This window comes from Odocoileus virginianus, chromosome 6, assembly GCF_023699985.2.
Source record: "Odocoileus virginianus isolate 20LAN1187 ecotype Illinois chromosome 6, Ovbor_1.2, whole genome shotgun sequence".
In the NCBI taxonomy this organism is placed as follows: Eukaryota; Metazoa; Chordata; class Mammalia; order Artiodactyla; family Cervidae; genus Odocoileus; species Odocoileus virginianus.
Window position 1 is genome coordinate 18,106,535 of NC_069679.1, and position 26,794 is coordinate 18,133,328.

General features: G+C 36.6%; 1 protein-coding gene and 1 pseudogene across 1 annotated transcript; one reads left to right on the plus strand and one right to left on the minus strand.

Moving 5' to 3' along the window:
• Positions 1 to 2,998: 2,998 nt before the first annotated feature.
• On the plus strand, positions 2,999 to 3,964 carry LOC110149939 (olfactory receptor 4F3/4F16/4F29-like). The gene has a single exon (XM_020912672.2). The coding sequence runs from the start codon at positions 3,008 to 3,010 to the stop codon at positions 3,962 to 3,964; it is 957 nt and encodes a 318-aa protein (XP_020768331.2). The 5' UTR covers positions 2,999 to 3,007.
• Positions 3,965 to 16,258: 12,294 nt separating this feature from the next.
• Positions 16,259 to 17,199, minus strand: LOC110149938 (olfactory receptor 4F3/4F16/4F29-like; annotated as a pseudogene).
• Between the last annotated feature and the right edge of the window lie 9,595 nt (positions 17,200 to 26,794).

A 26,794-nucleotide genomic window follows, 5' to 3' on the forward strand; every position in this document is an offset into this window, starting at 1 on the left:
CTTCCTAAGGCCCACTTGACTTCAGACTCCAGGATGTCTGACTCTAGGTGAGTGATCACACCATCGTGGTTGTCTCAGTCATAAAGATCTTTTTTGTATAGTTCTTCTGTGTATTTGTGCCATCTCTTCTTAACATCTTCTGCTTCTGTTAGGTCCATACCATCTCTATCTTTTATTGTGCCCAGCTTTGAATGAAATGTTCCCTTGGTACCTCTAATTTTCTTGAACAGATATCTAGTCTTTCCCATTCTACTGTTTTCCTCTATTTCTTTGTGTTGATCACTGAAGAAGGCTTTCTTATCTCTCCTTCCTATTCTTTGGAACTCTGCATTCAAATGGGTATATCTTTCCTTTTCTCCTTTGCCTTTAGCTTCTCTTCTTTTCTCAGCTATTTGTAAGGCCTCCTCAGACAACCATTTGCCTTTTTGCATTTCTTTTTCTTGAGTATGGCCTTGATCACTGCCTCCTGTACAATGTCATGAACCTGTGTACATAATTCTTCAGGCATTCTGTCTATCAGATCTAGTCCCTTTAATTTATTTGTCACTTTCACTGTATAATCATAAGGGATTTGATTTAGGTCATACCTGAATGGCCTATTGGTTTTCCCTACTTTCTTCAATTTAAGTCTGTATTTGGCAATAAGGAGTTCATGATCTGAGCCACAGTCAGCTCCTGGTCTTGATTTTGTTGACTGTATAGAGCTTCTCCATCTTCGGCTGCAAAGAATATAATCAATCTGATTTCGGTATTGACCATCTGGTGATGTCCATGTGTAGAGTCGTCTCTTGTGTTGTTGGAAGAGAGTGTTTGCTATGACCAGTGCATTCTCTTGGCAAAACTCTGTTAGCCTTTGCCCTATTTTATTTTGTACTCCAAGGCCAGAATATATACTCTTGGAACACTGGAGTGGATAGCCTTTTCCTTCTTCAGGGGATCTTCCTAACTCAGGGATAGAACCCAAGTCTAGCATTACAGATGGATTCTTTACCAGCTGAGCCACAGGGAAGCCCAAGAATACTGGAGTGCATAGCCTGTACCTTCTCCAGTGAATCTTCCTGACCCAGGAATCAAACCAGGGTCTCCTGCATTGCAGGCTGATGCTTTACCAACTGACCTCTCAGGGAAGCCCTTTATGGTATATAGCATCACAATAATATTTATAACTTAGCACTGGGAACATTGTTAGATTTTTTAAAACATACTTACTTGTGATCACAGACTGATAGGTAGTGTCTCCAATTACTATATAGTAAAGTAATTTTAGAAAGCCAAGTTATGAAAGATTAAGGAAATTAGCACATTATTAATTTTATATTAAATATTAATCACCTTATGTCTATATAAGGACAGGCTATCCACTTCAATATAAGTTTTGCACAATGTTCTACAGGTATATGTTTGTATATTTATTGAAAAATCCACATGTAAATGGACTCACAGGGTTCAAATTCATATTGTTCAAGGGACAACTGTACTTGTTATTCAGACGTTTAGCAAACAATTACTTGTGGTTGTAAATTTTCAGTGAATGGGATTGAGAAAGGCAGATGCAGTTCTTAACTTTGTAGAACTTGCAGCCTAGGTGGGAAACAGAAATTGAACAAATAATAAATTACATATCTGTTAAGTGCTGCTAGAATACAGTTGCTTTGAGAGCAAATCAATTAAACATACAAGGTAATTTCTAAGAAAATGCAAATATTTAATATTTTTCTTAATTATTTATGAAACACATTTTCTGATATAAAAGTCTGCTACTCCCTGTATGTCAATAGTATTTTATTTTCTTATTCACTCATAATGTCTCATGTACTGAGTGCTATGAGGGCAAGTGAAATAAAGTAAATATAATATTTACTGAATACTTACTATCACCTTATGTCTAGATGCATTATTCTACTAATTGCAATTGCATAGGTAGATAAACTGAAGCTCAATGAATTTAAACAACTTGTCCAAGACAAAGCTATCTTTATAAAGCATGGATGAACTTTAGTATAAATCTTGAAATCTAAATTCAAAACCCATTTTCCCTTCGTTAAGTTATGTTGTATCTCTAGAATTAATAATCACATGATACTGGGATAAGTCCTTATATAGAGATTTGTACAAAATGGTTTCCACTACATTGTGCATTTCATAGTTTTAAGATTTTCAGATCATATGCTAAGAACCCTAAAACAATGTTTCTCAAATTACCTGTGTTGAAGGATAAGATTTTTCCCTTTATTTCTAGTTCTTCATGGACTATTACTTTTGTAAAGTACAAAACTTGGCATCATTGTATATCAAATTGCTAGAGAAATTTTTAAATACTGACTCACAAACTCTCTACTTGGTATGATACAAATTGGTAATAGACAATTCATGGACCTGCACCTCTCTGGACCACTTTTCAGGGAGTACAAATATGAATAAGCCAAAATCCCTGCCTTCAAGAAGCTTAGAGTCTACTTGGTAAGTTAGAACTGTTATCAGTTCACTATGATACAGGGACAATAAAATAAATGCTAGTAATAGTAAGCCAAAACTGTGTGGCTATGGTAAACCTTTAAATAATATTGAAGGTGAATGTGTTCCCATGGGCGGGGCCAAGTGAAAGTTTGTAGGCTTGAAATAGATGGCAGTAATGATTAGTTCATTGTAACAGACTTGGATCGTATTGGTTTTGAACCCACATTCAAAGGGTTGAGGTTGAATTCCTTATACTAATGCTGAACATCTTGTATCTCATGAGTAATACAGGGCATCAACCCTGTGAAGAAGCAGAGGATATTAACTGCAGAAAAAATAAGGTGCTAAGAAGAGCCCCATATGATAGCCATCAATTTTCCTGTGTAAAGACATTTTAAGGTCACGAGCATATTAGGTCAGTTCTAATGCTAATGTAGAAACAGGCTTTTATAACTGTAATTCCTTTTCTTCTAATTTATAATTAACATAATTATCATGATTTACATTTTTTTCTGTTGTCCTCCTTCAGGTAGTAATACTAACAAAGCTAATGGATGGAGCAAATCAGTCTGTGGTGTCAGAGTTTGTGCTTCTGGGACTCACCAACTCCTGGGAGATCCAGCTTCTCCTCTTTGTGTTCTCATCCACACTCTGTGTGGCAAGCATGATGGGAAACTCCCTCATCATTCTTACTGTGACTTCTGACCCTCACTTACACTCCCCCATGTACTTTCTGTTGGCCAACCTCTCCTTCATTGACCTGGGAGTTTCTTCTGTCACTTCTCCCAAGATGATTTATGACCTTTTCAGAAAGCATAAAGTCATCTCCTTTAGAGGCTGCATCGCTCAAATCTTCTTTATCCACATCGTTGGTGGTGTGGAGATGGTGCTGCTCATAGCCATGGCCTTTGACAGATATGTTGCAATATGTAAGCCTCTCCATTATCTGACCATCATGAACCCTAGAATGTGCATCTCCTTTTTAGTGGCTGCCTGGATAATAGGCTTTATCCACTCCATGGTTCAGCTGCCTTTTGTGGTAAACTTACCCTTCTGTGGCCCAAATGTGTTGGACAGCTTTTATTGTGACCTTCCTCGGTTGATCAAACTTGCCTGCATAGACACCTACCAACTAGAGTTTATGGTCATGGCCAACAGTGGATTCATCTCTATTGGCTCCATCTTCATTCTGATAATTTCCTACATTGTCATTATTCTCACTGTTCAGAAACACTCTTCAGGCAGTTCATCTAAGGCTCTGTCCACACTTTCAGCTCACATCACTGCAGTAGCTCTGTTCTTTGGTCCTTTGATTTTTATCTATACATGGCCATTTCCTTCCACACACCTGGATAAGTTTTTGGCCATCTTTTATGCAGTTCTCACTCCTTTCCTGAATCCAGTCATTTATACATTCAGGAATCAAGAAATGAAAGTGGCAATGAGGAGAGTATGCAGACAGTTAGTGAGTTATAGAAAGACATCTTTAGTGATGCCTGTATTGTAATGCCCTTGTTAATTACTGATGTTCAGTGCTGATGATCAAACTCAGAGAAACACTTTTCTTTATCCTACTTTTATTTTATTATGCACACTGATAGCAAGTCCACTTTGTCTTTCACTTAGGAGGTAGCAGAATTCACTTTTGAAAAGAGAAAAGGAATTAAATATGAAGCATTTATATTCAAATATTACAGTAATCTTGAGCCTCAAATCCTAAGGAATAACCTTTATGTGAAGTAACTATTAGAAATACAAAATATGGAACACTTTTTTAAGACCTTAAGAACAGGGAGGATCTGTGTCTGGCTCCTTTTAACAAAGCATGCCTCGTGGTCAGGAATTCCTATCAGCACCTAATAGGAGACGTGCTAAGTGAGGACTGAACTGAGTCTTCCTATTGGATGCTGCAGCTTGCCCACATTCTACCCTTCCTTCGGCTCTCTTCCAGGGCTGTGCAAAGATGGCAGAATCTTCAAGAGCAAACACACAGTATCTTTGAGAACAAACATGTATGAGGTCACATATCTCTCAGGAGAAACCAAAGGAACTATTCTTGGAATACAAAGAGCTGAGAAACACCAGGATTCTCTCTGTGGTTAGTATTATGCTGCTGACACCCCATTACATTCTCATGCTTCTTTTCTTCCTGTCTTCCTCTTTAATTTTCTTCAGCCACTACGGTCCCTGGGGTAGGAAAACTTTTCCCCCTTTCCCTCTCCTCTCTCTTTTTCTTCCCATCCCATTATTCCTCCTCCTTTCCCCACTTTCCAGAATTTGCAGCTCTTTTCCCTTTGAACTTCCCTATGGTTGCCCTTTCAAAATTGCCCTCTTGTAATTATTATAAACTGCTTCCTCAATCAGTTTCATGTTTTGAAAGACTGATTGTCTGGGTCCTGGGAGCTGAGTTGTGGAATGTGAGTGAAGGGAGGATAACTAAATGGTAAGGGTAGGTCACTTACAGAAGTTTCTTTCACATTTTCAACTGTGACCCACAGTAAGGAACACTGTATATGCTGCAACACATACCACACCCCATCTCCATAAGGAACTTAAAAGAACTTAACGTTTTACATAATTGTATTTATTTTTTGAAAAATAGTTTTTTCTTCTCTTTCATCTTGCCTTCAACTTCTGTTTACAGTCAATTTTTTGAGCAACAGAATCTATGCTAAGAAAATTAAACAATAGATGGATAGTAATATTTACCACTTCTAGTTCAAAGCAGAATGAATACTCTACAATAAATTTGTTATGTCATTATGACAGTGAATGTAAAACTCTAGTCTTGGTTTAACATAGTATTTGGTAGCACAGCATTTCTAAGTTTATTTAAATAAGTCCATCAAAGCTGAGCTGTGCAAACTTTGTCAGAATTTTAACACATGCTTATTTTGCTTCCGACTCATTACTTGAAATTGTATATATATATATGTGTGTATATATATATATATACACACACACACACACCCTCTTATATATACACCCATATATATATATATATACACCCTCTTATAAAGATTTTGGTTATTATACAGAATGAGATAAGCAACTGGATTTTGAACCCAGGAACAACAGGCTTACATTTTCAGTGTAAGCTGAAAATGGATCACTCTGGCTGCTTCATCCTTCAGAGCTTCAAGTATAGAGTCAGGGAAATTATTAGAAGTTATTGCAATAATTCTAGCAAGAGATGATACTGACTTAGATCAGAGTGATAAAGGTAGAGGTACTGAGACATGGTACAGTCTGGATAGACTGACATGATACGTAATGAAATGTCCAGCACTATAGATATCCTTGACCATTTGGAAACTGTGAAATAGTGCACCTCATTGCCGAATTTTCATATAAAAATAAACAAAACCCCAAATCTACAAAATTATGAAAAATACTAATAGGGTAAATACACACTTAGTCACTAACTTTAAAAAGGACTCTAGAATGAAGAGGTATTTAAAAAGGAGTCTGAGGGAAATAAAGTGAAGTGATCCCTTACACAACAACTCCTTAGCACAAATAGTGACACAGGCTGAATATGTTGTCAAGACCTGGCTGAAATTTTTACTACATGATATATATCATTAAAAACATTTTAGCCTTTACTAAGGGCTTTCCTGGTGGCTCAGCTGGTAAAGAATTTGGGAGACCTGGGTTTGATCCCTGGGTTGGGAAGATCCCCTGGAGAAGGGAAAGGCTACCCACTCCATTATTTTGGCCTGGAGAATTCCACGGACTGTATAGAACATGGGGTCACAAAGAGTCAGACACTACTGAGCAACTTTCACTTTCACTACAGTAAATGGCAAATAATACAAGGAAGTCATTCTCTTTCTGTGTTTTATGCATTTGTTCCATGGAGACATTTAGAGCTATGGTAAAATTGTGTATATTTAACTGAAGACTCCAGAAGTAAACACTGAAATATTATAGCCAAGTGTCAGTTGTACCTCTTAAGTTTACTCTGCATCTCTAAGGAGTTAGCCTCTGTTTATAGGTATAGAGCCAGGGTGAATTAAATACTGAAGAATATTTAGCTCTAAAAGTAAAGAGCTAATAACTGTCACTGCTATACTTGAACAATTTTTCTGTAACTGAAATCTGCTAATTATCTGAAACCTAGGCAAAAGGAAATTGCAAACATTTTTCCCACTTTCACCAAGGCCAATAGGTAAAGAATGCTATACGTATTCAAAGTTTCATAGGACTGAGTGAGGAGAGAGAAAGCATTTGAAATAGTATTCAAATGACTCCATGAAAGATAGAATTAAAATTACATAAAAAACCATGACATTTCATCAAAACTTTCTAAAAACTAGAGGAAAATATGCTCCAAACTAAAATATAAGAGAAAGCACACTGGGGTTTCAATAAATGAAATGATGTAAGCAAAGGAAGGACTGATGCTGAAACTGAAACTCCAATACTTTGGCTGCCTGATGCGAAGAGCTGACACTTTTGAAAAGACCCTGATGCTGGGAAAGATTGAAGGTGAGAGGAGAAGGGATGACAGAGGATGAGATGGTTGGATGGCATCACCAACTCAATGGACGTGAGTTTGGGTAAACTCTGGGAGTTGGTGATGGACAGGGAGGCCTGGCGTGCTGCAGTTCATGGGGTCGCAAAGAGTCAGATATGACTGAGTGACTGATCTGAATTGAACTGAATGAGTAGAGGCCAGAGATGCTGCTAAACATCCTACAATGCGCAAGATAACAGTATAGCCCCCCCTCCCCAGCGCAAAGAATTATTCAGCCAGGTTCCAAGTAGGAAAAGAAATAAGGCTATATGTTGTCACCCTGCTTATTTAACTTACATGCAGAGTACATCATGAGAAACGCTGGGCTGGAGGAAGCACAAGCTGGAATCAAGATTGCCGGGAGAAATATTAATAACCTCAAATATGTAGATGACACTACCCTTATGGCAAAGAGTGAAGAGGGACTAAAGAGCCTCTTGATGAAAGTGAAAGAGGAAAGAGTGAAAGTGAAAGTGAAAAGCTGGGAAGGATTGGGGGCAGGAGGAGAAGGGGACGACAGAGGATGAGATGGCTGGATGGCATCACCGACTTGATGGACATGAGTTTGGGAAAACTCCAGGAGTTGGTGATGGACAGGGAGGCCTGGCGCGCTGCGATTCATGGGGTCGCAAAGAGTCGGACATGACTGAGCGACTGAACTGAACTGACTAATTAGCTTTGTGAATGTCTTTTCATATGCCTTTTGGTCATTTGTATATCTTCTTTGGAGAAACGTCTTTTGAGATCTGCTCCTTTTTTTTTTTTTTTTTTTGAATTGTTGATATTGAGTTCCATATGTTTTTTTATATAATTTGAAGATTAATTCCTTATCATTTTCATTGTTTACAAATATGTTCACTCATTCTATAGGTTGTTTGCTTTTTGTTATTTTTTTTATGGTCCCCTTTGCTATGCAGAAGCTTTTAAGTTTTACTAGGTCCCATTTGTTATTTTTGCTTTTATTTCCATTACTCTAGGAGACAAATTCAAAAGGATATTTCTTCAATTTATGTCAAAGTGCTCTGTTTTCCTTTAGGAGTTTTATAGTATCTGATCTTACATTTAGGTCTTTAATCCATTTTTAATTTATTTTTGTAAATAATGTTAGAGAATGTTCTGATTTCATTCTTTTACATGTAGCTGTTCAGTTTCCCCAGCACCACCTATTGAAGAGATTGTTTTTCCTCCATTGTATAGTTTTGCATCTTTTATTGTAGATTAATTGACCATAGGTGTATAGGTTTGCTTCTGGACTCTCTATCCTATTCCATTAATCTTTATTTCTGATTTTGTGCCAGTACCACACTGTTTTGATTACTGTAGCTTTCTAGTACAGTCAGAAGTGAAGGAGTGTGATTCTTCCAGCTCTGCTTTTCTTTCTCAGGATTTCTTGGTTATTTGGGGGTCTTTTGTGTTTCCATACAAGGAAACACAAAAAATTTATTTCCATATAATTTTTTTTGTTCTAATTCTATGAAAAATTCTATTGGTATTTTGATAGAAATTTCATTAATTCTGTAGATTGCCTTGAATAGTATAGTCATTTTGACAACATTGACTCTTCCAATCTAAGAACATGGTATATCTCTCCATCTGTTTATGTAATCTCTGATCTCTTTCATCAGTATCTTATAGTTTTCAAAGTACAGATCTTTTGCCTCCTTAGATAGGTTTATTCCTAGGCAATTTTTTTCTTTTCAGTGTGATGGTAAATGGGATTGTTTCCTTAATTTCTCTTTCTGATTGTTCATCTTTAGTGTATAGAAATGAAAAAGATTTCTGTATATTAATTTTGCATCCTGCAACTTTGCCAAATTCATTGATGAGCTCTAGTACTTATCTGGTAGCATCTTTTGGATTTTCTATATATAATATCTTGTCATATGCAAGCAGTGACAATTGTACTTCTTTTCCAATTTTGACTCCTTGTTTTTCTTTTTCTTCTCTGATTGCTGTGGCTAGGATTACCAAAACTATATTGAATAAAAGTGGTGAGAGTGGACATTCTTGTGTTGTTCTTGATCTTAGAGGAAATGTTTTCAGCTTTTCACTGTTGAGTATGATGTTAGCTGTAGATTTGTAACTTGCTGTGCTTTGCTATGTTGTGTTTAGTCATTCAGTCATGTCTGACTCTTTGCAACCCCATGGACTGTAGCCCACCTGGCTCCTCTGCCCGTGGGGACTCTCCAGGCAAGAATACTGAGGTGGGTTGCCTTGCCCTCCTCCAGGGGATCTTTCCAACCTAGGGATCAAGCCTAGGTCTCCCACACTGCAGATGGATTCTTTATCATCTGAGCCACCAGGGAAGCCTAAGAATACTGGAGTGGGTGGCCTATCCCTTCTTCAGGGGATCTTCCCAACCCAGGAATCAAACCGGGGTCTCCTGCATTGCAGGTGGATTCTTTACCAGCTGAGCTACCAGAGAAGCCCACGGCCTTTATTATGTTGAGTTAGGTTCTCTCCTACCCACTTTCTGGAGAGTTTTTATCTTAAATGAGTGTTGAATTTTATCAAAGGCTTTTCCTGTATCTCTTGATCATATAGTTTTTATTCTTCAACTTGTTAATGTAGTGTATCACACTGATTGATTTGCAGATATTGAAGAATGCTTGCATCCCTGAAATAAAACCCTCTTGACCATGGTGTAAGATCTCTTAATGTGTTATTGGATTCAGTTTGCTAGTATTTTGCTCAGGATTTTTGTGTCTATATTCATCAGTGATATTGACCTGTAATTTTCTTTTTTTGTATTATCTTCATCTGATTTTGGTATCATGGTGCTTGTGGCTTCACAGAATTAGTTTGGAAATGTTCCTTACTCTGCAGTTTTTTTAATAGTTTCCAGAAGATAGGTATTAACTCTTCTTTAAATGTTTCATTGGGGACACAGAAGGAGGAAAATAACAAATTGCGTCTGTAGCTTATCACAGGCTTATAGGCCATCCTAGAGTACAGCATGTCATTACCAGAAGTGGTGCTCCAACTATCATGGTAACTCTATCTCTGCAGGCCATTCCACAAATCAAGTTAGTTGCTTTTAACTGATAGTACATATAAATGGAATGAGTTCCATATGTATATGGGCTCCTTATTATATTTGATTTCAATGTGTTCCCTAGTAAGATGCAATGTTGTGCAGATATCATGGAAAGGATAAGGCATTCTTTAAATCTTTAAGAGACTAGGCTGATAAACATGTTGAAGGTGTATCATTCAGAGTTTGATCAGAGTAGAATCACATGAGTGACTTCAAATAGGGAGTTCTTAAAGGCATTAGACTTTATGCAATGGTGGAGACCATTAAGCAGTATAGTTTATGGCCATTTAACCTCATGCTGATCCTGAAGTCTGAAGAACCTCTGGAAGGGAAGGGGACAGGAAATGAAGATCAAGATGACACAGATGTACAGAACAAACTTTGGGACTCTGTGGGAGAAGGCGAGGGTGGGATGTTCTGAGAGAATAGCATTGAAATAAGTATACTATCAAGGGTGAAACAGATCACCAGTCTAGGTTGGATGCATGAGACAAGTGCTCAGGGCTAGTGCACTGGGAAGACCCAGAGGGATCGGATGGGGAGGGAGGCGGGAGGGGTGATCAGGATGGGGAACACATGTAAATCCATGGCTGATTCATGTCAATATATGGCAAAAACCACTACAATATTGTAAAGTAATTAGCCTTCAACTAATAAAAATAAATGAAAAATAAAATAAAATTAAAAAGATAAACTAGAACCGTCTCTGTCTCTCATTGCTTCCGATTTTGATGATGCAGGTGCCCTGCTGAGTAAGCTGATGATCTTTATCATAAACATGCTCCTGGCCAGGACTTGGAAAAACTGAGGTGGAAATCCAGTAAGAGCTAGAGGAGCTGCAGGCCCAAGTTGTAGCCCCACATGAACAAGGTAAGCCAGCACTGTGCATGACCTGTAACAGTACTTTACCTGTCATGGCCTTCAGAATAGAAATGGCTACTGCCGCATTTCCTTCTTACAAATCTCAAACAAACTTTCCTTGTGGTGAACCTTAATGTGGAAACATACACGGAAGGAAATTCTGGAAACAGTTCTGGTTTAGCTGATTGACACAGTATGAAGCCATGATAGCAGACTACTAATGCAAATTCATTGTGAAATATGTATCTGTTCTTCCTAGGATAAATCATTGCCTCTTCCATGATAAAAGAGGTCCAGTGTAATCAATGTATCACCAGATATCTAGCTATTTTCCCCAGGAAATGATGCTAACTGGTTTTGGATTCTGTGATGAGCGTACACAGATCAGCTTTGTTGAGGGGAAGTCTATGGTATTCAGCACTTGCATAGCTTCCATCCCTGTTATCATGGCTGCTTCGCACATGTGCACACTGATCAAGTCTTGGAATGGCTAGGGGCAGGAGCTGACTGAAATTCAACAAATGGTTGTCTAGCCAATTAGATGACTCGCCAGGATTACCAGGACTAGCAATAACAGGCAGGTATTTCTGCCCTTAAAGCTAAGGGGCAATGGGAGGCATAGGACCGTAACTCAGAGAAAGAGCCACAGCAACAGAGGAGGCCACCAATGATAGGGCTTTGGTGGAGAAATGCAGCAATTGCCAAAACAAAACTCAGAAGGAAGGAAGATAAGGGGCTTATTACCCTATCACTTTCTTCTTCTCCTCCACCTTCCCGCAATAGCTTCCAATAGCTTTACCTAAGCAGAAACCAGGGGGCAAGAGCCTTTTTGGTTGACCCACGCACAAAGTTCAGTTTTACAGGGCACAGAGCATAGTGGGCACAATGAGAATTATATATGAGAAAGTAATTAAACAATTACAATCAAAACAGTTTAACATTGTCCTATTAATGGATATTTGCTGCTGCTGCTGCTAAGTCGCTTCACTTGAGTTGGTCCAAAGTTTGCTTCACAAGGTACTAACAAATATTTTCACATGTGTTATACAAATGTGCAAGTGCTTCCAGAATCTACAAAATGAGATGTGGCATTTCTAGGAAATCTGTCTGTACAGTTTCATTTTTCATATATACTGTTAAATAGTCTCAGGACCACATGGAATTCTCATGACCACATGGAATTCCCATGACTATAACAATTTAATTGGTCACCAGAAGGAATATATTCAGTTATTTATTCATATGAGATACTTCCCAATTAGGACAAAGGATAAATTACACTATCAAATGGACATAGCTTATTGATGCTTTCTTTTCTGCTGTGTTAATAATGGACTTATAACCAGTAAGGATTCTAACTACCAGATTAGAGGGGCATTGGATGTCATCTTTCTAGGGCTTATATCCCTTAAAAAGCCAGGAATACCTCAGTAACACCTAAGCACTTGGTAGTTCTCTTGGGATAATGAGGACCTATTTGCTATCAGATGAGAGATAATAGAGAATTTGGTTTGTTAGTTGACCTTTATTTTTCAACCTATTTGTCTCTTTCCTTTTTTTATTTGTCTTATTTCCATTGGAAGTAGAATAGAAATTTGATTAGAGATTCAATATGAGATTTTGTGTATCCATCTATACTTTTAATTTTAATTTCTTTGTATATCTAAGTCTTGATCTGTAGCTGAAATTCCAGAACTGAGCCTAGTAGTTTTGTGTGTGACTGTGCTTAAAGAATTGAGGAGTTTTTATCCCTGACTGTATAAGTATGAAGAATTTTCCTACTTCAAGGATTTGTTAGTAAATAAAATAAAGCCTTTTAAAGGAATTCTGTTAGTATTGCTTTATAGAGATTAAGTATTATCTTGAATCTAATATTTCCCAAATTTCCCCCAAATAAGGAAAACTGAATTTTTACTGTTTTATATATACCATCTTTTTCAGAAAAAAAAATTTCAAAGAAATTATGACTCAGAGCATTTTTATATGAGAATCCAAATGCAAATAATCAAAATAAATTCTTATACAACACAGGTAGGCTTGATGTTTTTTATAAAATAGGTATGTATCCTCTCCCTGATCTTATCAAAATGGTATTCAAAACAATGATTTAAAATTCTGGAAAATGTAAAATCATTTATTAAACAGTTAGAATTATAATTCTGACAGTTTTATAATGAGTCCACTGGAATATAACCTCTATGATTCTTACTTGTTTAAAATTTTGGTTTAGTTTTAATAAAGTAATTAGTGGATCTTTTCTGGGTAATTTTTAAATAAGATTAAGTACTGAAGCATTGGTCATGGTGAGAGAGAGAGAGAGTGTGTGTGTGTGTGTGTGTGTGTGTGTGTGTGTGTGTGTGTGACATACCTTTCTAGAGCATTTATTTCTTTGGTTCATGTTAGCAAAGGTGTTCACTTTTGCTAAATAGAATGTTTGTGGCCCTTGCGGGTTATATTTTCAGTGTTTCTGAGCTTTATTAGTTAACAAATAATTATATATGACAGAAGATTCTCAATTTTCCACCTTTAAGTTGGCAAAGACTCTCTTCTTGACCAAACTTTATTCAGACTCCTCTGACCTCAACCTGGGGCACACCCTTGGGCTTGCATAGCCCAGTTGTAGCAAGAATCCTGCTAAATTATTGTAGAAGAAAGTCCCCAGCCTTGATACCTAATAAAATTTCTAAACCTCTCCTCTTGATATCTGATCATCCTATTGTGCCCTCAGTAAGCACCTGTAAAGTGATCAGCTTAGCAAGAATTCTTCAAATCTTTAGATGTTTCCATTCACTGCCATGCTCCCTGCCCCCAACTGCTGCTCTTTGGCAGTAAATTCCCACTTGCTTTAATTGATAATTGACCTCATTGCTTTTTATATAATTTTATTCTTTTATTTTTGGCTGTGCTAGGTCTTCGTTGCTGCACAGGCCTGTCACAGGTTGCAGCAAGTGGGTGCTACTGTCTAGTTGCCGTGCATGGGCTTCTCATTGCAGTGGCTTCTCTTGCTGCAGATCACGGGTTCTATGGCATTGGGGCTTCAGTAGTTGTGGCATAAGGGCTCAGTAGTTGCAGCTCTTGGGCTCTAGAGCACAGATTCAATGGTTGTGGTGCATGGGCTTAGTTGCTTCGCAGCACATGGGATATTGCTGGACTAGGGATGAAACCCATGTTTCCTTCATTGGCAGGTAGATTTTTCACCACTGAGCTACCAAGGAAGCCTGGGAATTGACCCCACTTCCATACCAAGATCTCTTTTTCCATATTGCAATAGCTTCTGAATAAAATCAGTTTTTGCCAAACTAAAAATAGAGTTACCATATGATCCAACAGTCCCACTCCGGGGCATATATCTAAAAAAAGATGAAAGCTTTAGTTTAAAAAGATACACTTACCTCAGTGTTCACAGCAACACTATTTACAATAGCCAAGACATGGAAGCACCCTAAATGTCCATCAGTGGATGAATGGATAAAGAAGATGTGGTGTGTGTGTGTATATATATATATATATATATATATATATATATAAGATATATATATATATACAATGAAATATTATTCAGCCATTAAAATGAATGAAATAATGCCATTTGCAGCAACATGGATGGACCTGGAGGTTTTCATACTAAGTGAAGTAAGTTAAAGACAAATACCATATGTTATCACTTACGAAATCTTAAAACATGATATAAATGAACTTATTTACAAAACTTATTTCTTTCTCACAGACATAGAAAGCAAACATGGTTATCAAAAGGGGAAAGAGTTGGGGAGGGAGAAATTAGGAGTTTGAGATTAACATATGCGTATGGACAGAGGAGCCTGGCAGACTGCAGTCCCTGGGGTCACAAAGAGTCAGACATGACTTGAGCACGCACACACGCACTCCTATATATATAAAATAGATAAACAACAAGGACTGACTTACTGTATAGCACAGTGAACTTTATTCAATATCTTGTAATAACTTGTAATAGAAAAGAACCTGAAAAAGAATACATATACATACACACACACACACACACACACACACACACACACACAAACTGAAGTCACTTTGCTATATACCTGAAACCAACACAACATTGTAAACCAACTATACTTCAATTTTTTAAAGTTCTTTTTAATTAAAAAATATCAGTTTTTGCCACTTAAACTATTGTCATTCTTTTTTTTTAACAGAGTCCTGTCTGTAAAATAAATGCTAGTTACTTTAGTTAAAGTCATAAAATGGGTGATTGAAACTATATTAGAAGTAATTATAGTCCCTCAAAATATGAGTAACAATGCAACATAAAAGGATCTGGTTTTGTTCATCAAGGAAAATAAAAGGACAAATTTATCCTATGATAAAATGTCTGCTTATTCCAAAGTCTGAAAGAGGATATTAAAAGACAAAATACAATGGAGATTGAAGTTTCAAGAAGTAAATTGTTCGTCTTGGTCATATATACATACATATGAATATAAATATAAATTAAAGTATATAATATTTAAGTAATGATTCTGAAAAGAAAAAATGATGCATGTTACTATTTTGGCAAAGTTTGCATAGTTCAGCTTTGATAGGTTTATTTTTTTTAACTTAGGAATGGTTTACCACCAAATACTGTATTGAATGAAAACTAGAATTTGGATTTCCCTGTTAGAATGACATGACAAATTTATACTGATGTATTTGTCCTGCTCCTGACTAAAAGAACTGTTATTTTTATGTGTAATTTTCCTACTTAGAGATTCTTTAGCTTACAAAAGTAATTTTTTTCACCTTATGCTGACTTTACATACTCCATTAAAAGTAGTTAGTTACTTATGAAAAGTTAATGTTTGTTCTACTATTTATTTTCAATATTAATATATTTGCACTCATTAACAGGTAGTTATCCTACAATTGTTTCTGTTTTCAGATACCTATACTACTTACACAACTGTTGTGGCTTGATTTAGGTCCACCAAATAGACATGTTGAAATTTTAAACCCTAATATCTGTGAATGTGGCCATACTTGGAAATGGGGTGTTTGCAGATATAGTCAAGGTAAATAGAAGTTATCCCAAATAGGGTAGATTAGGAGATATTTCTCCATTTTTTGAAGGCCTAAAAGAAATCTTCCCTCCAAGGTATTTCTAAAAATTACTTCTTATAAACATTATTCCTTATGAATTTAGGCTCAAGGTTTCTGTAAACTTTGATTTTAAATACTCTATATGTAAGTCTCTTTTCAAAAGTGAATGTCCCTGCTTCCTAAGTGAAAGACAAAATGAACTCAATATCTTCGTATAATCAAATCAAGGACAAACAAAAGATTCTTTCTGAGTGTGACCATCAACACCAGGCATTAGTAATCAACAAGAGCTCTTCACAATACAGTGAAGAAATCGCTCATCACTTTAGAGATCTCCTGTAACTCACTAGCTGTTTGCATACTCTCCTCATTGCAACCTTCATTTCATGATTCCTGAATGTGTAAATAACAGGATTCAGGAAAGGAGTAAGAACTGCATCAAATATAGCCAGAAACTTACCCAGGTGTGTTGAGGAAAATGGCCATATATAAAAAAACATCAAAGGACCAAAGAACAAGACTACTACAGTGATGTGAGCTGAAAGTGTGGACAGAGCCTTGGATGAACCCACTGAAGACTGTTTCTGAACAGTGAGAATGATGATAATGTAGGAAATGATCAGAATGAAGAAGGAGCCAACAGAGATGAATCCACTGTTGGCCGTGACCATGAACTCTAGTTCGTATGTGTCTATGCAGGCAAGTTTGATCAACTGAGGAAGGTCACAGTAAAAGCTGTCCAACACATTTGGGCCACAGAAGGGTAAGTTTACCACGCAAGCTAGTTGAACCATGGAGTGGATAAGGCCAATCATCCAGGCAGCCATTATAAAGAAAATGCACATTCTTGGACTCATGATGGTCAGATAATGGAGAGGCTTACATATGGCAATGTATCTGTCAAAGGCCATGGCTATGAGAAGCACCACCTCCACACCACCAATGATGTGGATGAAGAAGATCTGAGTGATGCAGCCACTAAAAGAGATAACTTTATGCTTTCTGAAAAGGTCATAAATCATCTTGGGAGAAAAGATAGTAGAAAATCCCAGGTCAATGAAGGAGAGGTTGGCCAACAGAAAGTACATGGAGGAGTGTAAATGAGGGTCAGAGATAACGGTGAGCATAATGAGCAAGTTTCCCATTGTGCTTGCTATGTAAAAACTAGAGGAGAACACAAGAGGAGAAGTTCAATCTCCCAGGAATTGGTGAGTCCCAGGAACACAAACTCTGACACCATAGACTGATTTGCTCCATACATTGGCTTTGTAGGTTTTGCTACCTGAAGAACAATAGAAAAAATGTAAATTATGATGATTATGTTAATAAACTAGAAGAGAAACCAAAGTTATGCAAGCCTATTTCTACTTCAGCATGCAAATTACCTCACAGCCTTTGCAGCATGATCACACAGAAAAATTAGTTGCTGTCATGTGGAGCTATTCTCTACCACCAAATTATCTTTCCATTTCATACCTTCTTTTTCCTTTCAGGGTGAGTGCTCTAATATTACTCATGAAATACATGATGGTCAACAAGAGTAACAGGAAGTCAACCCCAAACCTTTTGACTCTGCATTTTAAATTAATATGACCTACCTCAGTCATAATAGAACTAATCACTATTGCAATCTCTCAGGAAGTTACCTTCCTCTGGCCCTTCCGGTGGGAACATTTCATCTTCAGTATTACTCAGATGTTTACCACATCTACAAATTCTTGTTTTATTAATACTAGCCATTTATTTTACTACCATTTGTATTAATTTGAACTAAGTACAGTTCTAACTCACCAAGGGGATTGTAAACTTCTTGAAGGCAGAGATTATGACCATTCATATTTGAACTCCTTGAAGCAATGAAAAAGTGGCCCACACAGAGAGGTGCAAGTCTGTGAAGTGTTTGTTACCAGTTTGTGTCATATTTGGTAGAGAGTCTGTGACTGAATATTCAGAAACTTCTCTAGCAGTTTGACATCACAGTGGCACTAAAGTTTCTGTTTTTATATTTTATCAAAATAATAGTCCATGTAAGATTATAAATTAAAAATAACCTATCCTTTGACACAAGTAATTTGAGAAACACTGCTTTAAGGTACTTACATGTTGACTTGAAAAGCTTAAAATTATGAAATGCATAACGTGATGAAAGGTCTTCCCTGGTATGAAGTCACTTTAGTCATGTCCAACTCTTTGCAACCCCATGGACTGTAGCTGCTGGGCTCCTCTGTCCATGGGACTCTCCAGGCAAGAATACTGGAGTGGGTAGTCATGCTCTCCTCCAGGGGATCTTTCCAAACCAGGGATTGAACTCCCATCTTCTGCAGCTCCTGCAGTGCATGTGGATTCCTTACCACTGAGCCATAGGCTTTTTGAAGCCATGGGGGTAAAGAATCCACCTATCAAGCTGGAGAAGCAGGTTTGATCCCTGGGTTGGTAAGATTCCCTGGAGATGGAAATGGCAACCCACTCCAGTGTTCTTGACTGGCAAATGCTATGGACAGAGGAGCCTGGTACATTACAGTCTTTTGGGTCACAAATGGAATTCATTATTTATTCAATTTCTCCTTTTCTAATTTATTATTTACTCAATTTCTCCTTTCCATCTGGACTGCAAGCCCCATAAAGTTAAGTACCAAAACTTCTTCTTCAACCCAATGTATCAAAAATTAAAATCACAAAAAATTTGGGGGTTTTTTTTGTTTTTTTTTCCATTTATTTTTATTAGTTGGAGGCTAATTACTTTACAACATTGCAGTGGTTTTTGTCATACATTGAAATGAATTAGCCATGGATTTACATGTATTCCCCATGTTGAAAGGGTAAATAATATGTACAGTTGACACTCATACAACCTGTTTTTGAACAGTCCAAGTCTCCATAGATGTGATTTTTGCAATAGATATATGAAAATGCAAACATTTACATGTAGAACATGTATTAATAGCATGGCTTGTATTGAAGTGGATAACCTATCCTTACATAGATATTAGGTGAGTAATATTTAATATAAAATTAATCATTTGTTAGTTTTATTACTCTTTTATAAGTGATTCCAAAAAATTACTTTACCATACAGTATGTCTCTCTATCTTTCACAATTGGAGAAACTGCAAGCTGCCTATAGTCACTGATAAGTGGGCTTTTAAAAAATACAGCAATGTTTCCAACACTGTTATGAATATGACTGCAATACTATATGCCATTAAAATTTTATAATGATTTATTCACTATTATATAGGCAGGCTGCCATGAAGAAATTGCATCAACTACCCAAAGCTACCATAAAGCAATTATATTGCTGCTTCTTTGTTAACAGTACATACATTGTTATGACTGTAATTAAATATGAATTTATTTTCCCATTATCTTTTCATTTTTGATGTCTAGAATTAGTAATATATATAAAATCCACAATATATGGTATCCCCTAAGACAAGCAGATGTAGTCACTGACAGATAATTCATCTTGTAAACAGATGATACAAAGTTATAGCACTGTAGATAGACTTTCTTTTCCTTATGATTTTCTTAAAAATATTTTCGTTCTTAGAGCTTACTTTATTGTAAGAATATAGCATATATTACACAAAAAAACACACTGTGTGTTCATCCATTGTTTATATTTTTGGTAAGGCTTCCAATGAATAATAGGCTAGTAGTACTTAAGCTCAGGGGGAGACAAAAACTATACATATATTTTCCACTGTCCAGGGTGTTGGTGCCCTACCCTCAAGTTTTTTAAAAGATCAAATTCATTTGCTTGTGTTAGACACTGATCATGAGAGTAAAGAAGGAAAGATCAAGGGTCTGGGGAATTTAGGAAAGTGAAAATTTTGTCTGGTGGGAAACCAGAGGTAGGTACAAGACTAAAAAGAAGTCTTCAGTCTAGTCAAAGAGATTGAAATCAATGAGATCAATTTTGGGATCAATTGTTAAATTCAATATCCCTTATTTAGGAAAATCACTTGTCATTATAGAGCAGGAAATAAATACCCAAATATGTTAAATAACTTGACCAAGTCTACTTAGTGTTAGAGCTTATACTAAAACCCAAATCTACTAAAACCCAAGTCTCCTCCCCAATTTTCTGCTTTATTTTTTTCCTTTATTCATGACTTCCTGAGGATCCCTTGCCTAAACTGAAGTTCGACCTTCTTCATGAAATCACTCTGGATTCCTCCAACCTGAGTAATTTTCCAATTTCCAGTGTTTCACTGTAACTCTCTAGCTGGATTATAAGACAGTTCTACCCATCATACTTCTTTATAAACTCCACAGTAATAAATACACAAAAATTTTTAAAAATAAAAAATAAATAAAAAAATAAACTCCACAGTGCCCTGAAGAGTGCTAGAGGACATAACAGGGCTTCAGTAAAAACCTTGAGCTCCCAATTCAGGTCAAAGTGTATTAAGGTTGCTCATCAATATCATGTTATACATGGACTCTAGACTCCATCTGACACAATATTAAAGATAGCTTCTGTGCATAATTGCATCATTCTTTGAATTTGTCTCTATTTTAGTTCTTAGAATACCTCATAGCAATTATTTTTTTTATTATTTTTTAAGAAGCTGCATGGGATAATAAAATAAGTATAGCCTTCAATATCTGAAAATATATATATTTTGTGTTGTAACCTAATAACTTGGTGCTCTTGAGTAATATACATTTTAATCTCTGAAAACTTTTCCCATCTGTGGAATGTATAAAACTAGTGTTTAAGAGATGTTATACTGTGAGAGCCTGGAGAAGGAAATGGCAACCCACTCCAGTATTCTTGCCTGGAGAATCCCATGGACAGAGGAACCTGCCAGGCTACAGTCCATGGGGTCACAAAGAGTCAAACACAACTGAGTGACTAACAACAACAACAACAAAAATACTGTGAGAGAATATTTGTCATCAAATCCAGTTAAGTCCTTCTCTTTAACGCCCCTGGTAATGGAAATAATGAAGTCCACAATGAAGTCACATATAAGTAAATTATTATAAATTAATACAAGGAAGGAATTATTTGGAAAGGAAACCGAATTAATCAGATTTATAATTATCATTTTTTCAATCTCAAAAAGTATTAAAAACATCAAATTATAAAATAATACATTCAAAATTATGTAATTTTGTGGCTTCAAAAACACTCAGTAATTATTTAAAATATTAAAGATATACAATAAATATTTTATGTATGTGTATATATTTATATTAGAAGTATAAAAGTTTGAACAAAAAGCCTATCCAACAACTTCAGAATAATGATTTTCTCTGGGGAGGGAAAAATAGGAATTTTACAGGATGAGTGAATTCAACTTTATTTGTAATAATTCACTACCAAAAAAATCTGATAGTGAAATAACAAATGTCCCCTGTTATTTCAGAATTGAATGATGCCAAACATACAGTTTTCAGTACTTATTAAATGGGTGAAATACATCACAATTTCCTTCTTAATTGAGTGCATCTGACATGAATCTGTTCCTTTCTCTTCCCACTGCCCCTACCTTTCATCAGTTCTCACTAGAAGTACTGTGAAACCTCATCAGGATCCTCTCCCTCAACTGTTTTTGCAATTTCAACAAAAATCCAGCAACTTTCAAAACAGACTGAATCATAGTGTTAATGGTTTAATGAGTTTTTTTTGCTTCCGGGTGAACCTCAAACTCCTAACAGATCAATCAAAGCCTGCTTGAATCTGGTACTTTTCAACCCTATTTCGTATCTCACTTTCCCTACGTCCTTTCTTGAACCTCATGATCCAACATCACCTGTTTGTTATCTGACAAGGCCACATACTATCCCATTTCCATCTCCTCTTCACAATCTAAGCAGATTCATGCCTTCTTTGTTCCTATTCATAGCACTTTATCCATGCCCCCAAAGTATCACTTACCATTTTATTAATACATTATATTAATAGTTACAAACATAAGTGGATTGAGGGGAAGAATTGTGCTTATCCTTTTTTGTAATCTCAACTGCTAACACATGCCTAAAATAAAAAGGAAGGTGGAAGACACTAAAAACATTGCTTCCATCAAATACAAGCTAAAGGTTTCAGTGAGGTGGAAATTATGATCTAAATATAACAAAGGTAGCCTTCAGCATGGGCAAATCAGATTGCAATTCACATAGTATACATTCAGTAAATCATATATTTATAATCTAACAATTCAACAAAGATATAAGAGGATCTAACTGGGTGATTGAAAAATAAGAAAATATGAATGATAATATAACTAAGAAGATATTTAAAAAAAGAAATGACTAAGAAGAGTTCTAAAGAGACCAAAAAAAAAAAATTCAGCCCAGAAAATAGATATTATAAAAATGAAAAATAATTAAGGAAAAACAAGTAAACTGTGTCAAAATGAAAACCAATAAGGAAAAGGAGCTAAGGAAAGTATGTGTATAATGACAAAGAGAAGAAAAACAAAGCCTACTTTAAATTAAGTAAGAGGTAGTTTATGGAATATGATTTTCATTACTTTCTGGATCCACTCTTCAGAAATTTTATAATCACAAACAACTTATAAATAATACTGTGTCTGCAGGTATCTTTTAACCACTCCGTCTCTTGGAAGACTTTCTCCATAATCTAGATCAGTTATACGGGCTTTCCTCATGGTTCATCTGGTAAAGAATCCGCCTGCAATGCGGGAGACCTGGGTTTGATCCCTGGGTTGGGAAGATTCCCCTGGAGAAGGGAAAGGCCACCCACTCCAGCATTCTGGCCTGGAGAATTCCATGGACTGTATAGTACATGGAGTCACAATACATGGGCTTCTCTGATAGCTCAGTTGGTAAAGAATCCGCCTGCAATGCAGGAGACCCCCCTATCGATTTCTGGGTACAGAAGATCCCCTGGAGATGGGTTAGGCTACCCACTCCAGTATTCTTGGGCTTCCCTTGTGGCTCAGTTGGTAAAGAATCCGCCTGCAATGCAGGAGACCCCCCTATCGATTTCTGGGTACAGAAGATCCCCTGGAGATGGGTTAGGCTACCCACTCCAGTATTCTTGGGCTTCCCTTGTGGCTCAGTTGGTAAAGAATCCGCCTGCAATGCGGGAGACCTGGGTTCCATCCCTGAGTTGGGAAGATCCCCTAGAGAAGCAAAAGGCCACCCACTCCAGTATTCTGGCCTGGAGAATTCCATGGACTGTATAGTCCACTGGGTTGCAAAGAATCAAACACGACTGAACAACTTTCATTTTCACTTTATCAGTTATATACATCAGGTTTAAGTTTATTTGCCCTTTGGGTCTCCAATAAATTCTACTACATAAGAACCGGAAAATTGTGGGAAAATAATTCTACAGGAGAATAAAATATAAATATGGAACCGAATGGGAAAACACTACTGTTCTTTAGTTACTCTGGAATGAGTACTGGAAACAAGAATATTAGAAGTAGTCAAAAGTAAATTTTACCTATATGTAATAAAGAGAGAGAGAGAGAAATATTCAACCAAATATCAGAGAATATAAAGATTCATAGTTTGATTTGTGATCCAATGGACCGTGGTCCTCCACACTCCTCTGTCCATGTGATTCCAAAAATGAGAATTCTGCAGTGGGTTGCCAGTTCCTCCTGCGGGGGAGGGGTGCTTCCCGACCCAGGGATCTAACCTGCCTGTTCTGTGTCACCTGCGTTGCCGGCAGATTCTTTACACTGAGTCACCAGGAAAGCCCCACTTCTCTGCCCACCAGTTAAACCAGTAGTTTTCTGTACCTGGTATTATTAGTCATCTGTGAAGTGGTATTCTTTTTAAAAACTCATGTGTCATGTCATAGATCTTTCTTTCCTTTCTTTTTCTTTCTCTAGAGCTTTTTCACCTTGCAAAACTGAACCTCTGTATCTATTAAACAACTTCCCATTTCTTCCTCCCTGGAAACCATAATCCTATGTTGTCTCTGGTAGCTTGACTACTTTAGACAGAAATTTGCTTTTGTTTTGTTTAATGTCTACATGAATTTCTAGCTTCAGAGTTATCTACAGTTTCTCAAGAGCTTTTTTGGAATGCTATTATGCTACTGATTATTTGATGCTTTTTTTCCCCTATGGTAAATAGTTAAGCACACTGTACAATATTAATGGCAAGCATTATACACATACAACATCAAGTTATGACAATTTGATCTCTTTTAAAACATTTAGGCCTAAAAAAAAACCTCATAGTTTGAAGTGGGTATCTGTGACTATTGCCTTGAGTTCAGGGATTCAGGATGGAGACACCAGGATATGATCCCTATTCACCTAGAAGTCATCAAATATCTACAATCAATCTCCTGATTGATTCTGAAACCACATTCTCTTACAGGTTGGTCTTGTTCAAAAGAATAAGCTGTTAGACTATTTTTCTCAACACTTAATTATAACCATTTGTTTTAGTTAATTAAGTGTTCATGATCTGAAAGAAGAGGTCTAGCTCTTTGCCTTTTATGGTAATTAATTCATTGTCTTGGCCCATATAGAACTGATCAATCTTCCAGAAACAGATTCCCAGACATTTAACTTTATAGATGCAGAAAATATTAGTAGCTGGAGTTCCAAGTAATAGAATTATCAATCTGAATGAGGCCTATAGACATCTCTTGGTTTTGAAAATATAAACTGTCATCTGTATAAATTTCCTTTTCAATCTAAAAATATCGAGACGTTGTAACTTCCATCAGCTAAAATGTCCAGCAATTTATCTTTCAAACTGCCATAAATTCTTCTCCACATCCAAATAAAAATCTACCTCACTTCTTTTATTTTTTATGATTACATGCAATATAAATAATTTTTGTGTCCTTTTGAATTAACTTTCTCCATACATAAACTCAGCAAATTATATCACCACTTACATTCCTAAGACTCAAAAACTCAACCCCTTTTATATTTCTTCTTAGGATCACTTTACCCCCTACGTTTCACTTCCCTCAAAAAATTCACTTTTGTCAACTTTCTCTAAAATTTTCTGCTTTCTATCTATAGTTTAGAGACAACATTAAAAAATTATAAAATATTAAAGCACATAAGAGAGCAGGAGAACCATTTTGCTCTCTTCGTAGTTTTCATATAATTTGTATCATTTCATATCATTTTCATATCATTTTCCACATCATAACTTAAAGTGACATAGTTGGAAATAATATTCAGCTTTGGGCTTTGGGTTTCTCTTATATTCATGTATCGGTTATACTCTTTTCCAGCTTGAAAATTTTGCATGTACTAAATGAATGTGCTTCCCTTTTCACAGAAGAAAATCAGTTTCTACTTTATCTCTTTTGAAAAATGAATGGAGATAATAAGAACCCTTGTTTTCTTAGTTTATGAGTCACCAATTTTCCTTACCTGTTCATCAAATTGCAGAGGTTGAGAATCACTCATGTAATTATCACTAACAACAGAATGCTGACCCCCAACTTTATAAAGTCATTTCACTTTTCCTAATATCTTTCACTTTACTCTAGCACTGTGATCCTAGTTAAATTCAAGGTCAGTTTACCTTATTCAATATGCCAATACCCTTTTCACAACTATGCTCCACTAATGGTCAGTTAGGACTGATGCTAAAGCTGAATCTCTAATACTCTGGTCACCGGATTTAAAGAATCTACTCACTGGAAAAGACCCAGGTGCTGGGAAAGATTTAAGGCAGGAGGAGAAGAGGATGACTGAGGATGAGATGGTTGGATGGCACCACCGACTTGATGGATAAGATTTTGAGCCAGCTCCGGGAGTTGGTGATGGACAGGAAAGCCTGGTGTGCTGCAGTCCATGGGGTCACAGAGAGTCGGACACGATGGAGTGACTCAACTGAACTGGTCAATTTGTTACCCCCAGACACTAGCTATCCTGCTTTATGATACCACTCATGAACCTAAAGATGTGGCTCATGTCCACAGCAGTTACAAAACAGTATCATGTATAACACTAAAGTTACTTGCCTTAATGTTAAATTTATTCTCAGCCTTCTATTTTACCTGTACAAAGAAAAGAGAGTCCTCATAGAGTCTTAGATTTTCTTGTGCTAAAAAATTCTATAAAATATTGCCACATGTGGTAAACAAAGGTTATTAACAGCTCTAGGGGACAATAACCAAGTGATACTGCAAAGATCAGAATTTAGAAGGAGTTCATGGATCAAGGGACTTTACCCCTAAGGGACCTATTTGGTTGGACCAGAACAAAGGTACTAAAGACTCATAATAAGACACTAGAGGAAATTCCCTGGTGGTCCATGTGTTAGGACTTGGCATTTTCATTGCTGTGGCTCCAGGTTCAATCCTTGGTCAGGGAACTAAGATCCCACAAGCCATGCAGTGCAGCCAAAAAAAGACACTAGAAACAAAGAGGAAACAACACATCTATGTTCATCAACGCTAAAGGATAGAACACACTGCACTCAAGATTTTGTTTCTTTGATTTATAATCTTCAAATGTTACAATATATGGTTTATGAGCTTCCATTTTCAGTGTTTCCCTAGTTACCACACTCATCAGAGGCAAGCCCGTTTCCATTTACTGATTCAGCGATGTGAAGAGCTCAAAGTTGTCAGAGGCCAGTCTTAGCTATGTTCCCTTTGGAATACTCTTCCCTGGGGCACTAGGACCTCTGAACCTACTAAACCAAAGTTCACAATAATAAAAAGCATCTTCATCTTCAGTTTCTCAGTCGTGTCTGACTCTTTGCAACCCCATGGACTTAGTCCACCAGGCTCCTCTGTCCATGGGATTTCCCAGACAAGAATACTGGAGTGGGTTGCCATTTCCTTCTCCAATAAAAAACATAAATTCTCATAATAAATAGTTCGGTCCTATTGTTAAAGTGACTTTTTGCCCCTGGGATTCATATACGCTAGCTATCAGGCA

Excerpts from the sequence above, each read along its gene's own strand:
- LOC110149939 (XM_020912672.2), top strand. The coding sequence starts at position 3,008 with ATGGATGGAGCAAATCAGTCTGTGGTGTCAGAGTTTGTGCTTCTGGGA.